Source organism: Streptopelia decaocto (genome assembly GCF_964273445.1).
Source record: "Streptopelia decaocto genome assembly, chromosome: 7".
Lineage (NCBI taxonomy): Eukaryota > Metazoa > Chordata > Aves > Columbiformes > Columbidae > Streptopelia > Streptopelia decaocto.
The window spans coordinates 3165999-3183267 of NC_138661.1; the positions used below are offsets into that span (position 1 = coordinate 3165999).

The 17269-nt window shown below is 46.2% G+C and overlaps 2 protein-coding genes across 2 annotated transcripts in view; one reads left to right on the forward strand and one right to left on the reverse strand.

Annotated features, from left to right (window-relative positions):
- Positions 1-3718, reverse strand: part of LOC309442145 (inositol 1,4,5-trisphosphate receptor-interacting protein-like 1) — a gene marked incomplete at both ends in the record, with an annotated part of 43649 nt that extends 39931 nt beyond the window's left edge. The window contains one exon of the mRNA XM_082057713.1: positions 3671-3718. Coding sequence (XP_081913839.1) covers positions 3671-3718 — 48 coding nt within the window. The remainder of the gene's footprint in view (positions 1-3670) is intronic.
- Positions 1-17269, forward strand: part of SLC35F4 (solute carrier family 35 member F4) — a gene marked incomplete at its 5' end in the record, with an annotated part of 138610 nt that overhangs the window by 95677 nt on the left and 25664 nt on the right. The gene's annotated exons all lie outside the window — the stretch shown is intronic.

Consider the following 17269-nt stretch of genomic DNA (forward strand, 5'->3'; position numbering starts at 1 on the left):
AACTGGTGATGCGAGACGGTGTAGTGTCCTTCACAGGGACCTTATCCTTTATATCTTAACCACGAGGTAAACCTCCGGATGATTTTGCTCTCTCTTGCCAGTTTTGTCAGCAGAAAGTGAGTCCAACTGTGACTGGAGCCTGGTTGGTCACAGGCAAGCATCCATCCATGTGGGTCTGACACTTGAGATAAACCTCAGAGGTCAGCTACAGCTTTTGAACATAGAATCATAGAACAGTTTGGGTTGAAGGGACCTTCCCAGGTCCCCCAGTGCCACCCCTGCCATGAGCAGGGACATCTTCACCAGCTCAGGTTGCTCAGAGCCCCGTCCAGCCTGGCCTGGGATGTCTCCAGAGATGGTTCAGCCACCACCTCTCTGGCCAACCTGGGCCAGGCTCTCACCACCCTCAGTGTAGAAAAATTGATGTAGCTTACAACTTCAGTGAAGCAAATAGCCTTTACTTTTGGAGTAGATGCCATAAATATGTATGACTGACTGCTGCAAACAGAGATGTTGCGAGCCAGGAGGATGGTGTGTGTTTTGACAGCATCGGTCCCTTTCTGCCGTGAGCGTGGAGTACTTGTTAGTGGATGTGACTCAGCGCTCTCTGGTTCTGACTCCGCTTCCAGCGCTGGTTTGCTCTCTGGTTAGTGAGTCAGCAAGCCCCAGCTTCCCCGTGCTCCTGTCTGGATCAATATTTAGTGAGCCGGGGGGCAGAGCTGGCTGCAGGCAGCGTGCCTGCACAAGGACGGCTGTATGAAGCAACCTGGATGCGGTTCAGAGGCCTCCAACCACTGGGACCCTCGTCTGGGGATGAGGAATCTCTCCTGAGACACGTCACATCCGATAATCATCTTTTGCAATAAAATCAGTGCAAGGGAATGGATGCTGCTTCTGTCTCGAGAGCTTTGGTTGGTGTCTTAGCAGTGTTCGCTTCAACTAGGAACAGATGTGGAGGTTGTGGGCCTGCAGCCCGCGTTCTCGTTTTCGCTGTGTCGTTAGTTACACGCTGTATAATTTGCACTGCTGTAATTCATACTGCATGTTTTCCTGACAAACAGGGACACCTGGAGTGAAAATAATTGCATATGTAGATTGGTTATGTGGAGCATTGGATCGCATTGGGTTTTGTTAATTCCAGACTGTGGAGCCCACACGCTCGGCAGCAGCTGACAGGGACCTGGGGCTCAGAATGACAGGATGATATTGGGGTTGAAGGGACCTCTGTAGATCCCCCAGTCCAACCCCCCTGCTCACGCAGGGTCACAGAGCAGATCACACAGGTGGGTCCAGGGGGTTTGAATGTCTCAGAGGAGACACGGTCAGAGAAGTCGTGAGCTGCATTTCCAGGTATCCCACGGCTCCCACTCCCTGCCAATGAGAAAACTTCAACACGTTGTAGACTGAAAGCACAGAATTTGAGTCAAGCACCGGCATATGGAGATCTGTTTTAAAGGGACTTGAAAACTAGTTTACTGATTAATTTTTTGGGGGAAAACACCCGTATTTTCCCACTGTGGTGTCTTGCATAAACATGAGGTGACGCGGCACAGCAGCACAGATATGATGTTGGCTTGCGGTCTGAGCAGTAACTATCATACCATCCTGGCAAATTTGGGCATCACACGCCGCTTGTAGATGGATTTGCACCTGATGTACCTCAGGAGAGAGGAACAGAGCTTGCTTCTCTCACTTCTGCTCCATATTGTTTCATTCTTCAGCACATTTAGGGTGGAGATAGAGAGTACATAGGAAAGATCAGAGCACCCATATGAATAGCATCTCATAAGAAGTGCAATCAGGTGTTCATAGTAGGAGCAGAAACAGACGGCCAAAGCTCTTGCTTGTGTAACCAGAGAAGCTTCAGTCTGACGGGAGCCACAGGTACCAATCACACATATTTTTAAAACAGTTTTGTATCGGCTTCTTTTCTCTTGTAAGCGTTGTACGAAGCGGAGGTTGCTGGGGTGGTTATTTGAAAGAAGGCTTTGTGGGTTTGCATATGGCTTCTGAGTTACAGTGCTAGAACAATGGCTGATTTTTCCTTGGAAGGAAATGCAGCAGCTTTTAGATGGAATCACGTTCTGCTGTTAGTGTTGAAATTGTCTGAAAGAAATGTCTCGAATTGCTTGACATTGTCTCATGCATTTCATCCTCACCATTGTTAAGGTTCGTTAATGATTCCATTATAAGCGCCTATTTGCAGAAATGGTTTTCTAAAAACAATCTCTGTGTTATATTATTATGTTGTTTATATTATATAAGTGCTCAAGGACTAGACATGGATTAATAGATAGACTTGTGATTGTGGAGCCAGCAATTACTTGACTGGTGATTGCTCTATCTCAAAGTCTGCTGACTCTCAGCGCTTAAGATGGGAGAATAAAATTCCTTCTGCAAATTGAGGAGATAATTTTGTTTGGAAAAGCGGTTGTTACACAGTGCTGGAAATCATCTGCATGCAGATAAGCAGTAAAAGCCAGTTAGCTTTATGCAACGCAGTGCGTTGCTTTGGGAAAGGCTGTCACGGTGGAGAGCATTATCAGTCGCGAGCAATGTAATCAAGATCCTAAAGGAGAGCTCCAAGCCTTCCAGGAGAGGACATGCTGGGTTGAAAACCAAGCAACTGTAACCACTTTTTTTCCATGTACTTGTTCTGTAGTGTGTCCCAGGTACTTGGCACTGAACACGTCCCCAAGCCTGACAGTGTTCAAGAAGAGACCGGACAATGTCTTCAGACACATGGTATGAATTTTGGGGTGTCCTGTGCAGGGACAGGAGTTGGACTCCATGATCCTTGTGGGTCCTTCCAACTCAGGACATTCTATAAACGATGAGATACTGGGGCAGGATGGCCTTGGGAAGAGAGGGTGATGAGGTCCTTTCTCCTGCCCTTCTGTAGGGTTAACCACTGTCTCTCCCTGACTCTATCAACAGAATAAAGAGTGCAGGACACTCTCTCTCCCAAAGAGGAATAGGAGAGCAGCATTAAAGGGATGTGCAGGGCAAGGTCATGCATTTAAAGTAATGTCCTGTGCTTCTGGCTTGGTTGCCACAAAGACCTAAGGGTGGTCTCCTGCCCCTTCTGGGTATGGTGGAGTCATGAGCTGCTGTAGCTCAGTTCTCCTCATGTGCCAGGCTCTTCTCTGACTGCGGCCAGAGGATGGTCTGGTGGGGACTCTGCTTCCTCCCCTCTGCTCCTCCGTGTGTGCTGGCTCATTATGGGTGAGTGAAGGGACGGGTCCTTGCACACATACCCATCACAATGCTTGTTACTGTGTGAAACACGTGAGATGCCAGCCAGCTGCTTCGGGAAGCCCAGCGTGTGACATTCTAGGTCAGTGATTCTTGATCCTTTTCAAATGTCCTTCCTCACAGAACCACAGGGTGGTTGGGGTTGAAGGGACCTCTGTAGATCCCCCAGTCCACCCCCCTGCTCACGCAGGGTCACAGAGCAGATCACACAGGTGGGTCCAGGGGGTTTGAATGTCTCAGAGAAGGAGACTCCACACCCGCTCTGGGCAGCCTGGGCCAGGCTCTGGCACCTCCCAGCAAACAAGTTTCTGCTCATGTTCAGATGGACCCTCCTGTGTTTCAGTCTGTGCCCATTGCCCCTCACCCTGGCGTTGGGCACCACTGAACAGAGTCTGGTCCATCCTCTGACACCTACCCTGAGATATTGATCAGCATTGATCAGGTCTCTCTCGGCCTTCTTCATGCCGACTCTTACAGCTGGTGACTCCTCCCTGTTTGGTGATATAGTAGGGGATGGAGGACCAAGCCCCAGGATGGGAACAACTCCCAGTAATATAGATAATAATAATAAAAAGAGAGTAAAAGAGTGAGAAGATGTCAGGGAAAGAGGGGAAAAAATGTCCCAGCTGCCTCAAGGGAAGTGAGGAAGAAATGTAGACCAACTGTGGCCTATATATATATATATATATATATATGTATCTCCTGGTGGTGGCAAATTTTGTAGGGCATTAAAAGAAGAGACTCCTCCAATACCATTACTTTGCTATCTGATACAGAGCTAGATACTACTAGCTCTCTTGCCCAAGGCATTCCTGATTTGGCAGCTCTATAGGAGTTGCATTATTCAAAGTTTATTTAAAATAATTACTGTAATCATCCCTATATTGTCACAGTGTAAGGAACCAGAAAATTGCGTTGCATAATTCTCTTGCAGTTGTCTGAGAAATCTGCCGTCTGCTTTGCTACCACAGCGCAGATATTTGATGAAATCCTTGCTTTCATGCAAAGGGGTTGCCGCGCTTTCAAGTTTACGCAGCGTGATCGCTAATATATATTTGTATTTTATCTGCCACGCTTAACAGTTGAACGAAAGAAAAAGTGTTAGCGGGGGTCAAGCATTGTTTGAATGTGTTGCAAATGGTTTCCCAGGGAAACAGCAAATCAGTCCTCATAGCCTGCTGCAGCATCTCCAGACAAACATCCAGCACCAGCCATAGCCGGGGGTTTACTATAGGACTCGGGACCAAACGCGATGCAGACCAGAGACGGAGCGAGCGTGTGAGTGGGAGAGCAGTTTCAAAGGATGAAGAAACGTTCGGCGAGAGTGGCACCGTTACCGTCTTACAATGTTTCTGAATTAAATTCGCCTGTGCCAGACGGTAAATTCTTTTTTTTCCTATATATCTAACCCTAGGCAGGGATTTACTTTGCTCCTGCTCTGTTCCGTGCAAAGTAATGTGAATGTGTGTGTGTATGTGTAGGTATATTTTTAAAGTAATGATTGGATAGCATTTTTAGCACTTTAATATCATCTAGGAAAAGTACAGTTACATTCCTGTTGCTCGTATTCAACTGCTGTGTGAATGATTCCTGATGAAGAAACTGCTGTTGAAATGTGAACAACTGATAAAGTTGTCGTACTTCAATTCTGGCTTTTAAAATGATGTGAAATTAGGTCCGCATAATGTTATCCGATTTTCTGTAGTATTTTACTATTGTGCATTAGATTTATTGGGGTTTTTTTTGCTTTGAAGACAGAGGCACCAACTTTTTTGTGCTTGTAGCCCCTCAGCTTGAGATACCAATTGTTCCCTTCAGCTGCTTTCCCCCACCCTTATTTTTAGAAGTGTCGGCTCTAAAGCAATTCCTTAATACAAAAACCACGAGATAGAGATTGTGGAATCTGTTGTGTGCTCTCGATCGGACACGACAGCCTCGTTCCTTGCAGATCGCGACTTCACATCACACTTCAGGGTCAACTGGGAATGTGGTGATGTTGTCCAGCATGAGATACGACTGCACTTGTAGCCGTGATGCAGATATAAAGCTTGGCATGCTGAAAAAATACAGCAGGTATACATGTGGTATAAATCAAAGGTAGACAGTCAAGCTTTCTAAAAATATTCCTGATGTTCAAGTTTTTGTTTTCAATGTCTGTAGAAATCTCAGGCTTTGACTGCACTGTTGCAGGTTTATTATATTCAGCGTCAAATGTTTTAAAGAGCTGAGTGGTACTTTCTGAAGTTGCTTTTCTGCCAGAAACGGACCCTTTTCCCACCAGATGTGGTACATTGTTGAGAACACCCAAGCCATAAAATCGCAAGGTGTGTGCTGTCTCTGGTTTGAGCTTTTATGCCGAACAACAATGAAATGTGATTCCTCCTGGTGAGTTAAATTCAGTGCTACATCCAGGATAAAAACAAAGCAAGAGCCACGGTGCAGCGCTTGTCAGCAGAGCGTGACTTCCAGTTCTCCGATCTACCTGGGTCAGGCTGGTTAAATGACAAACGGGGCTGGGTTTTGATGCAGCAGGCAATAGTTTGTCTCATTTTCCCTCGGAGCGTATGTGTGATATTGAGTATTCTGCAGGCGTGGTGGTTACCTGGTGTTCCTTTCTGGAGGGGGAAAAAATGCCTTAAAGAAAGTTGAAGGAGCTGATGGACCTGCCTGCTGATGTCGGTCCGTCGCTGTTGCACAGCACCAGATTTTAGGACGTGCAGAATTGTAATTCAGACAGTCGGCTGCTGTTAGAGCAGCAACGTTATGGCCGGGTGTGCTGGCTTCTGTGCTGGTTAACGGGGTGATTTGCTGCCCTTTATTCCCTAAGAGCTCCTTGCACAGCCCGGGCTCATGTCACACCAGGCAGTGAATGCAGAGGACGAGAGACCGTCCCTACCCCGTAGGGTCTAAGACAACTCGTAAGTCGCGGTTGCCTCCAACGTAACACTCCAAGTGCTGTCAGGTGCTTCTGTTCCGTCCGGTCTTAACCTCCTCCCCGTGCTGGGCTGCAGCAGCAGCGTCAGATATTGCGCTGCCTGCTTCTTTAGGCAGGGAAAATCCAGCCGTGGTAGGAGGAAAGAGCAACAGACTGGAAGTGACTACATGACAGCGCTTGTCAGATCCGACAGGCTGAAAATGGAAAGGTTCTTGCTGGGGACGAAGCCGGCCAAGCTGAACTAATACTGGACCCATACATTAAATGTGAGTGTTTGCAGCCAGTTTTACAGATCAGCAAAGGTTTTAGCAGGGATTCCCGAAGAATCCTAATGGGGTAGGGCAGTGAGCCTCCCAAGAGTACTGGTTCTGTCCCCCGCTTTCCTTCCCTGGCGTGGGGAGGGCACATGGAACAGATGCTGCAGCATCTTGTGCTCTGGTTGGAGAGCAGAGACCAGCGCGCTCCATGTTGGCAGTTTTCAAGCACTTGAGGTTTGTGGCTTCCTAGAAATCTTCTGGTAGAATCGCAGAAGCTGCTGGCTCCTGCGTGGTGGAGTGAAATCCAAGCAAGAAGCCTCCTTCAGTAGTAAAGAGGCACCCAGATGTTTGCAGATCACCGCACAGAAAGCTCTTCTCACGTGGAAAGAAATGGAGCGGGGACAGATGCCAAGGAGGGTTGGCACGTGGTCTGTGTGGTTCTGGGAGATGTGAGGTGGGTATTGAGGTGAGACCCACAACACCGAGTACTTTTCAGAACGTGCCTTTGCTTTGGTCTGGCCAGCTCTCCCGGCCCAGCCCGGCACTGGCTACAGCACCAGGGCTCTATGTAGTGAGCGCCTGAGGCGGGTGGGTTGTATGGACACCGTGAGAATGAGACTTATCCCAAATGCGCCATCGTGGAAAGGCAGGGGTGAGACCTGTCAGAGGCATTGCCCGAATGGCAGTGGAGAAAACAGTTGGAAGTATCTCCTGGGGTTACAAAATGCAGGAATACAGTGATAAATAGAATCATAGAATCATTTTGGTTGGAAGAGACCCTCAAGATCATGAAGTCCAACTGTTAACCTAACATCATCCTAACCGTGTCCCTGAAAATCTCATCTACTCCTCTTTTAAACCCCTCCAGGGATGATGATTCAACCACTTCCAGGGGAACCTGTTCCAATGCCTGAAAACCCCCTTCAGTGAAGACATTTTTCCCAATATCCACTATAAATCTCCCCTGACGCAGTTTGAGGCCGTTTCCTCTTGTCCTATCACTTGTTCCTTGGGAGAAGAGACCAGCACCTTCCATGCTACAATCTCTTTACAGGCAGTTGTAGAGAGCGAGAAGGTCTCCCCTCAGCCTCCTTTCCTGTCTTTTGCCCCAGCTGCTTACCTGTAAAATGTTCTTTTAACTCTTCCTCAAATGTGCTTAATTAGGCTCTAAGGCAAGGAAATTAAAGCATGTGCTTAATTCATGTACCGCAGTGCTGCCACGGACACTGAGCCCGAGACCGCCAGGTTTGGACTCATCCTGAGGTATCTCAATCACAGTATCACAGTATGTTTGGGATTGGAAGGGGCCTCAAAAGATCATCTAGTCCAATCCCCCCATGGAGCAGGAACGCCCAGGTGAGGTCGCACAAGAACATGTCCAGGTGGGTTTGAATGTCTCCAGAGAAGGAGACTCCAGAACCTCGATGGGCAGCCTGGGCCAGGCTCTGCCACCCTCACTGAGAAGAAGTTTTTTCTCAAATTTAAGTGGAAAGGCAGGGGTGTCACCGTCAGTAAGTACTAAGAAAGTTGTCTGAGCTTCCAGGAGTCAGCAGGAGAGGTGGGCACCTCCGAGAGCTGATTCATCTCCCAAGGCTGGTGTCTGAGCGAGCTGGAATGAATCACCCTCTGGAGACACCCATCAAACAGGAGATAAATACAGGCGGTTTGATATTGGGCTGTGTGTCAGTGTGCTGACTGCTTTTACACTCGGATCTTAGCAGACGCGTGAACTGGCCTGGATTTATTGCAGTGTTTCTTGGAAGTAGACGCTATATCGTAATTATTTAATAATGAGATGCATATGAGTGCTTTCTGCAGTGTCCTGGGTCGAAACTCCATTCACAACAACTCTATGTCAAAGCAACCGCATGTCTTTTATTGAAGCTACTCTTGTTTTACTGCACTGAAAATAAAAATGAGAGTGTAATTCAGAATGTCCATTTCTTTTTGGAAATGTCACTCAATTTTAGCAATAACAAGATTCATTTTCAAAGGAAGCTTTATAGAGTTTTGTAACATTTTATTTTGGAGTGAAGTATATGAATGGTGAACCTATTGGAGGTTCATCTGGTATAATTTATTACAAAGTTTATAAGAGAGGTTTTCTTCAATGGGACGATGTGCAGCTTTGAATGAAGTGATTTGTGTTTATCTCTTGCTCAGTCAGTGCTGAAGTGCTGAAAAGCAAGTTTGGTCTCAGGCTGATGAATCTTGTGACTGGCTTGAGTTGGTGTCAGGTATCTGAGGAAAAGAAAGTCATGTAGATCTTTGGCAGCAAAAGACATCCCTTGGAATGTGTGTTTAAGGATCTCATTCAGAAGTTGTTATTGACGTGTTCTCATAGAGAACCTCTATCATAGAGTCATAGAAACACAGAATCATAGAATCGTTTGGGTTGAAGGGACCTTCCCAGTGCCCCCCTGCCATGAGCAGGGACATCTTCACCAGCTCAGGGTGCTCAGAGCCCCGTCCAGCCTGGCCTGGGATGTCTCCAGGGATGGTTCAGCCACCACCTCTCTGGCCAACCTGGGCCAGGCTCTCACCACCCTCAGGGCCAACAATTTCTTCCTCATGTCCAGCCTGAATCTCCTGTCGTTTGGTTTAAAACCATCACCCCTTGTCCTATCACAACAAGCCCTGCTCAAAAGTCTGTCCCCATCTTTCTTATTGGCCCCTTTTAAGTACAGAAAGGCCGCAATAAGGTCTCCCCGGAGCTTCTCTTCTCCAGCTGAACACCCCAACTCTCTCAGCCTGTCCTCCCAGCAGAGCTGTTCCAGCCTCGGATCATTCCTGTGGCTCCTCTGGCCCCTCTCCAGCAGGTCCATGTGTGTCCTGTGCTGAGGACCCAGCGCTGGACCAGCACTGCAGGGGGGTCTCACCAGAGCAGGGCAGAGTCAGCATAATAGTCAGCATAAGTGGAAGCTCCTTGGCTCTTCAATATGTGTGTTAAATCTCAGTATGATTATTACTGCTACTACTTCTAACAATAATGTACATTTGCATGTCCTTGGTGTATGGATCTTACAGTTTTTCCACTGCAAGCACAGACAGTGTGTACAAATGCTACACCTTGTCTTGCCGGGGCCTTTCACAGACCTTGAACTTTGTATGAACAGATGTCACTGATATTCTGACCGCAGATTTCAGCTGACAGATCATATCAAGCACAGGGACAGCAGCATGATGTAACTTCCATATTGGCAGTGCAGCCCAAAACCATCTGCTGTGTGGCAACCAAAGAAGCTGGGAGCACACACACAATCCCAGGTTGCTTTCACAACTAAGGTGGACCATACACAGATGGTCTTGCCCAATTCCAGTAGTTTTAGTTAAATTCTGAATTCCTTAAGTTGCCAGATCTCATAGTGTTATAGATGCAGATGCACCCAACTCCTTCTCCTTAGCTCTTTTTATTTGTTTTGCTCAAAACTGACTTATGGTTTTGCAGTTGGCAGAGTTGGGCTCATCTTTTCTCTTTTACCTAATGATGCATCGTTGGTCTGTCCGGGTATTATCAGGTTTTCTTGCTGTTTATATATTGCTTTAGGTTGTTGTGCTTCTTCTCTAGATCTTAGCTGTAAGTGGTGTCAAGGTCCATGGCCACCTTGTTCATCAGTCTGGATGTTACATCAGAAGTTAGCACCTTGGGACCGGGTCCCAACACTGTGACCATCAGAAAGCCAAGGAGATGCAGGGCTGGAAGGTGACATCAGGAAGTTACCTGTGTCATCCCAACTCTAAGGTAGAGTCAGATATACCTTGGCCATCCCCACAGGTCTCTCTGTCTCTTAATGGTCACTGTGGTCAGAGCTTTCCTTCAATCAGGCTGGAACTGCTCATCTGGAAGGGTAAGTAGGTGCGAGGGTATAGAGTGACACATCCCTTCATCAGGGGCTAATTTAGTTATAGGGTGTGAAATTTAGGTTGTTTACTCCCTCTGGTGCCTTTTTGTTCGCTTTATAGCAAGGATAGGAGGACACGTGGAAGTTGTTGAGGTTTCTAATTGTGAGTGAAGTTGCTGTCTGCTGATGTGAAGTGAATGGCTGTGTACAGACACCGAATGGATAATTGGCAGAAATTGCTGATGGATGTCACTGTTAAACTACAACAAAAATATCTGCTTTTTTGCTTTCTGTTCTTGACAATAGTTAATCATAGTACAAGAGAAATGCTGTACACCATCACTGAGTCATTTGTTTTTCATTAAAATCTGAAAATCTTGTTTTCCCCAAGATACGTTGTAACCTTCTTATCCCCTGCAAACACAAAAACTTCCAAAACAAGCAAGTAGTAAATGAGCAAGGCTTTACTCTGAGCAGACATATGTGCATAATTCTAATACACAGACCACAGCAGTGTCTCGGAAGGATGTGTTTAAAAGCAGAACATCGTCTCCAAACATCTGAGATGTGGCAAAATGTTTTTTTTTCACTGAACAAGAGATGCTTATTCCTCAAACCTGTGGAACGCGCTGTCTGCAAAGACAAGCTCCCTGAGTTTTGCTTGGGTTTAGTAAATGTAATTACACCTTCATGTCCTGAGTTAAACTGCTGGTTCTGAACTCATTAAAAGCTGGGGAGAGCTTGCCCTTGAATTTTAACTTCCCAGTTCAGCTGTTACCTTCAGGCACTCCAGTGTATGCCCAGAACAGCTTTGCTGATTGTACTGAGTTCCTGTGGGTTTACACCAGCATAAGGAAAGGCGGGATTTGATTTTAAAGTCACTTTAGCTGAAATAAAATAAGCTATGGACCTAACTCACCAATGGATTGATGGTGTTGGATAGCCCTGCCCCCAGTTGGGTGCTAAGAGTAGCAAACAATCCATTTAAAGCCATGACTAATCCAAGCTAATGAGGTTTTATTGTCGTTAAACAGGCAGAATAAGCTCTCTTCGCCTCTACCAGTAGCAGTGCAACTCAGTCCCCTTTCCCATGGGGTTGTATGCATCTGATATTTCCCTGGCTGCAAAATTCACGTCATCTTCTCACTGCGTGACACTAGGGCCAGAATTAAGTCTCCAGCCCTCACAATGAACTGATTCTTATCCACGTGAGCCTGTGCGCAGGCTGCGGGCAACAATAGGCTCGTGATGTGTGAGCGGGTCCGTCAGCGCCGCGATGCTCACTCCTCGCAGGTAGCGTCACGGCGTAAAGGAAAAGTTGTCAATTCTTTCACCGGGGCCCCATTTAGCAGGAACATTCGATTGACGTACATGCCGCATAACACCAGGCTGGCTTCTCCCTCCATCCATCTGTCAAATCCCGGCGATCGTTTCCGCGGCAGTGGTGTGAGGGCATCGTGTTGACAATGCAAAAACAATGACATATTAGGAGCTGAGATTTTGAGGACACAGTAGAGTAAGTGTATTTTAATACTGAATGACTAAGATAGATTGTAGATGCCTTGACTGACTTTTTGGAAAAGCTGGTCTCTCTCGAAGCCACAAAGGTAGCCAGCGGTGACCACTATTCTTCAGGGCGTTGTGAACATGGTACGAAGAAACTGTCCAGCTCGCTTACATCACCTATTTAATCATTGATTTAGTTGTGTCATCAAAAAGAGAAGATGTATTTTGGTGCTTACCAGCAAGCCAGGTGTTGCTGTCTCCAAATAAGCCAGTGCTTCATGTTGGTAATCCAGGCTCATGAATGCAGGGATGGCTTTTGGAAGGGAGTTGATTTCCCTGTTTGAGAGGCTCTAAATTTCCAGCAAGGCAGTTGGCTAAAAAAATAAAAGAAAAAATCAGTTTTGTGGGGGCCTGGCCATAAAAATTACTTCCAGGGCTGCATTTTCATGTTGCATTCATTATTTTACTCTGGGACCTGGGCCTTCTCTGCTGCCTTGTGCCTCTGTACAGCGTCTTGGTGTTGTCTGCACCTACCAGAAGAAGAGAAAGCAACTGCTCGGAACATGTGGAGGTTCTGATTGTTTTTTTCTATAAGGGGGGGGTCCAGTCAGTCCATTTAATCTATTTTTAGTAATAACTTTGAAACCAGAAATTTGTCCCAAATGAAATTGCACGAGGGGTATTTCGTATTCCAAGCACTGCTGTCACATGCTAAATATGTCATATACATATGTCATATAGTAAATATGTCATATAGTAAACACTCTGAAAATAATTGGGTTTGAACCTCAAAGCATAATCCCTTCTCTCCAAGCCCCCTGCAGAACAGGAGTGGTTTGTCCAGCTGAGGAGAGGTCGTGTTGTCTCACTGTGTGTGAAGTCTGCGTATGAACTAAAATGCCCAAAATAAGGTATCACGGCTTTCAGAGGATCAGGAGCTGCTCCGAGGTTACAGGTGGTAGGTGAAAATGGCTCAGGACAAGGTACAGGCTGCTGGTTGCTGGTTTGACTGGACACGGCGGCAGCAGCTCATGGTGGCTCCTCTCCTCCTGTATTCAAGAACGTGGAATTTGCTGATATTAATCATGTGGTCTAGGGTAGTCATAAGCATAATTAGCTTGCTAAATTGACGTACGCTGGAATAAGTATATCATAATTAATTCAAGACAAGGATGGACTTTCTTATTATGGAAGCATGTGGAAAGCTGCAGGTTCTCCTTGCTGGTTTCCCTTTGGTCTTCATGTGCAGAGAAATGGCTTTACTTCCTATGCTGTAAAGTGTCCACACTTGCAAGGCAAGGGAAAGGCTTTGTTGAAACAGAATGATAAACTAAAAATAATCTTTAAAAATGGGAAAGAGAAGGGATTAATTTTTATCCAATGATGAAAAGCCATCCAGATGGATTTGGCTCTTTAAGACGTGCTCGATGCAATCGCGTGTGGTCCTTTCCAGTTCCTTCCTTTGTCAATACTGTGGGACTGAGTGTTGCTTTGACACTCAATTATAAGCTCCAAGTAATCAAGGAACATTTTTAGCAGCGAGATCTGGCAGTCTGGCAAGTTTTTTTCCTATTTGTTAGGATTTTTTCCTAATCTCTTCCAGTAACATTCCCTTAAAATACCAAATGATGCCCAAACTGCGGATTCATTCTCAGCCTGGGATTCATCTGTGCTAAAACCATGGATCACGTTCATGGAGTTGACTGGGTCATTCTACTAGGAACTGGATGAGCCTTCTGTCCACACTGAGTTACCGGTATCTGTTGCAACCTCTTACATCAAGTAGTCAGGTTGAAGGGAGATCAGGTAAAGCCGTCAGGTGAAAAGTTCCACCCAGCGTAAACATCTCTGCTCAGGATGGTCCTTGTCATGGACACAGGGAGATGCAGATAGTTCCAGGGCACTATTTTTCTCATCCTAAGGTTGGCATCTAAAATAAGTCAGTCCAGCTCCTTTGCTCTGGAGATGTATTATGGTACCTTCTTTTTGCATAGCTGCTTTTCCATTTGCACATGGCAAGCTGTAGCAGCACGCTGCTGTTGTCCTCTCCAGAGAGGACATGGTGTCACTGCCTAAACCCATGAGGTCTCCACATCTGGCATGTGTGCAGTGTGTGGAATTCACATGGTGTGAATTTTGGAGTTGTCTTATGAAGGGACATGATTTGGATTCAATGATCCTCATGGGTCCCTTCCGACTTGGAACATTCTGTGATCCTATGATGATTTGTGAAGGTATAAAGTTCAAAGGGAGATGCTGCTTTTTGATTTTTTGGGCCTTAGTGTATCCTTCCATTGTAAATTGGGGAACGACCTATTAGAGTGCAGCATAGGGGAAAGGGACCTGGGGGTCCTGGGGACAGCAGGGTGACCATGAGCCAGCACTGGGCCCTTGTGGCCAGGAAGCCAATGGTACCTGGGGTGGGTTAGAAGGGGGTGGTCAGTAGGTCAGAGAGGTTCTCCTGCCCCTCTGCTCTGCCCTGGGGAGACCACACCTGGAATCTTGTGTCCAGTTGTGGCCCCTCAGTTCCAGCAGAACAGGGAACTGCTGGAGAGAGTCCAGCGCAGCCACCAAGATGCTGCAGGGAGTGGAGCATCTCCCGTGTGAGGAAAGGCTGAGGGAGCTGGGGCTCTGGAGCTGGACAAGAGGAGACTGAGGGGGGACTCATTCCTGGGGATCAATATGGAAAGGGGGAGTGTCAGGAGGATGGAGCCAGGCTCTTCTCGGTGACAACCAATGACAGGACAAGGGGCAATGGGTACAAACTGGAACACAAAAGATTCCACTCAAATTTGAGGAGAAACTTCTTCGTGGTGAGGGTGGCAGAGCCTGGCCCAGGCTGCCCAGGGAGGTTGTGGAGTCTCCTTCTGTGCAGACATTCCAACCCGCCTGGACACCTTCCTGTGTAACCTCATCTGGGTGTTCCTGCTCCATGGGGGGATTGCACTGGATGAGCTTTCCAGGGCCCTTCCAACCCCTGACATTCTGGGATTCTGTGATCCTTACTTGATCACTGATAATTGCTGCATGAGACAACCAAAGTTACATGAGTTCTGCCTTCTCTTCCTCTCACGTGGGGCAGCTTTGTGCACGTACGAGGTTTCATTGCTCTTCTGTGCAAGTGGTGATTTCTTGTCCTTGCTGCTGGGACCAGGTTTGGGTAAGTTAGGCCAGCATATATCTATTCACCTTCCCCAAGAAAGTATATCCTTAAAATATATTCAGTTTCAGTAGCATTAGATGGTGCAGGCTTTCTAGCTGTAGCAATGAAATATTGATAAATCGCTGTACTATCTGATTGCTTCCAAGCAGAGTGAAGATTTCATTGAATCAAGCAGTGACTTTCGATTAAATGCAATCTCTTGAATTGCTGTTCTGGTCCCAACTGCTGAGTTTCTCAGTGTACAGGGAAAGATTGATGCTGCTTTGTTGTAGCAGATATAAATAACTCAGAGCTCTTTTTGCATGTGAGGAGAAATAGGTTTCCTTGAAATTTTGGTTGCGGATCATCTGCTAGACGCCTGCCGAGTGCAATGTGAATCTTGATCTTGTCCTAAATTATATCTGAATGGAGATGTAGCATGTCTTTCAACTTAGTGAAATCTCTTTAAATGATGCATATCAAAGTGAGTAGTGATTTGGGTCAAGACACCTTGGTGGCTGATTCTCAGAGGACAAGCAGTCAGAAAGTGCTCTCTGAAAATCAAACTTCTTTAGGTTGCGGACCTGAAAAGTTTTAAGTGCCTGTTTGAATGTTTAACCCCCAAATACTGGTTGTCTTAACCTCATGGAGGCTGGAACTAGCTTCTGGCTGTCAAAGAAAGGCGTAATGTCCTTATTTATGCTTGTGAATGGCGAAAGGCTGCCATTTCTAATGTACTTTTCAGCCTCAGAGTGACTTGCAAGATGTTTACAGTCTTATGAAGCAGGTAACGTTTTCCTTGTTTGACAAGTGGGTTGTGAAATGAGTAGAACAAAGTCAAGTGGAGTTATGAAATGAGTAGAACAAAGTCATGGGGGAAGTTGTGTGGCTGTTAGATTATTATTTTCTCCATTAAAAAGTACGCATATGAAGTTGAATGGCTTTTTAAGGGTTTGAAAATACCCAGTAGGCTCTAAAAAGCTCTTAGGAAGTAAAGCTCACCAAAAAATCAGGGGAAACAATACAGTGTTTAAAGTTCATATAGGTCTTCATTTTTCAAAGTTGACTTTTCTAGGTGCACAGTTGCAGACTGTGGGTTGTACACGGCATTGATAAGATTTGTAGGACTGTGTGGCAAGGTACAACATAGACTTGGGAGTCCCCTTGTGTCAAAGTCCCCTTATACTGGACAGAGAAGAAGGGGAAGAGCATCTTTGAGAAGGATCATCTCTGGAGGCTTAGCTGCTGGTTCAGTCACTTGTCTACTTGGTGGGTAAAAACTACCCTTGGAGGCTCTAAATAAGCAGAGAGAGGGTTTTTCTGTATAATACCGTATTCTATACATCTCTTCATTTGTGATTTTTTTATTATAGTTAGACCTGGTGCACCAAACATGGCTTTAACTTTGTGAAAGGTCATCTGAACCCTGTAGCTTCCTCTGGCAAAAGAGTGGTCACTTGATTCATGGAATCTCTTCAATCTTGAACACAGTCCTTGCTTTTGAGTATACTTTTATGTTGCTGTTTGGCATGGAGTTATTGCACAAAGTGTACTGAAACAGCTCGAGTTGCAGCAAGGAATGTTGCCCTCTGAGAAGTTTGCTGTATTTGTTGCACATTTGACACCTTGCAGGTAGGTTTTGTGTCTATTTTTGTATTCTTTTCAATGGGAAGTAGGTGTGGTTGTCGAACTAAATCCTTCCAAGTCATGGCAAGGTCAGTGGCTACTCTGGGTGAATGTATGTACCGTAGGTTTAGGTAAGATGGTCACCAGTTGAAGCAGCAGCTGCAGAACAAGCGGTGGGTGATCTCAACTGCCCATGAACACACGCTTATACTTACCAAGATGGCCTGTCATCTTGCCTTTCTGACTGAGAAGAGGATCTTCTTGTGCTGCTCATGTGTCCACCTCTTAAACAACCACCTTCAATAAATTATGTGCAGGTTCACTCTGCCAGATTCCACCGCTTCACTCTTTTCGGTTGTTTGCTGGTTCTTCATCCAGTCCTTCAAGCTCTTAGTTGTAGAATGTGGTGTCCTTCTTACTGGCAAACCTTTTGCCTGGTACCACTGGTATTTCTGGGACCTGGTCTTCTCTGCTGCCTTGTGCCTCTGTACAGCGTCTCGGTGTTGTCTGCACCTACCAGAAGAAGAGAAAGCAGCTTCTCGGAACATGTGGAGATTCTGATTTGGTGAATACAAAGGCTTAAAACTGGCATCTTCAATGGTTTAGCAGAAGTCTTCATCCAAAAGACCTGTCAGTGACCGTGGCTTCACTCCATGCAGGAGCCTGAAGGATCATTCTGGAGGATGGAAGGAGGACGCTCTCCTCT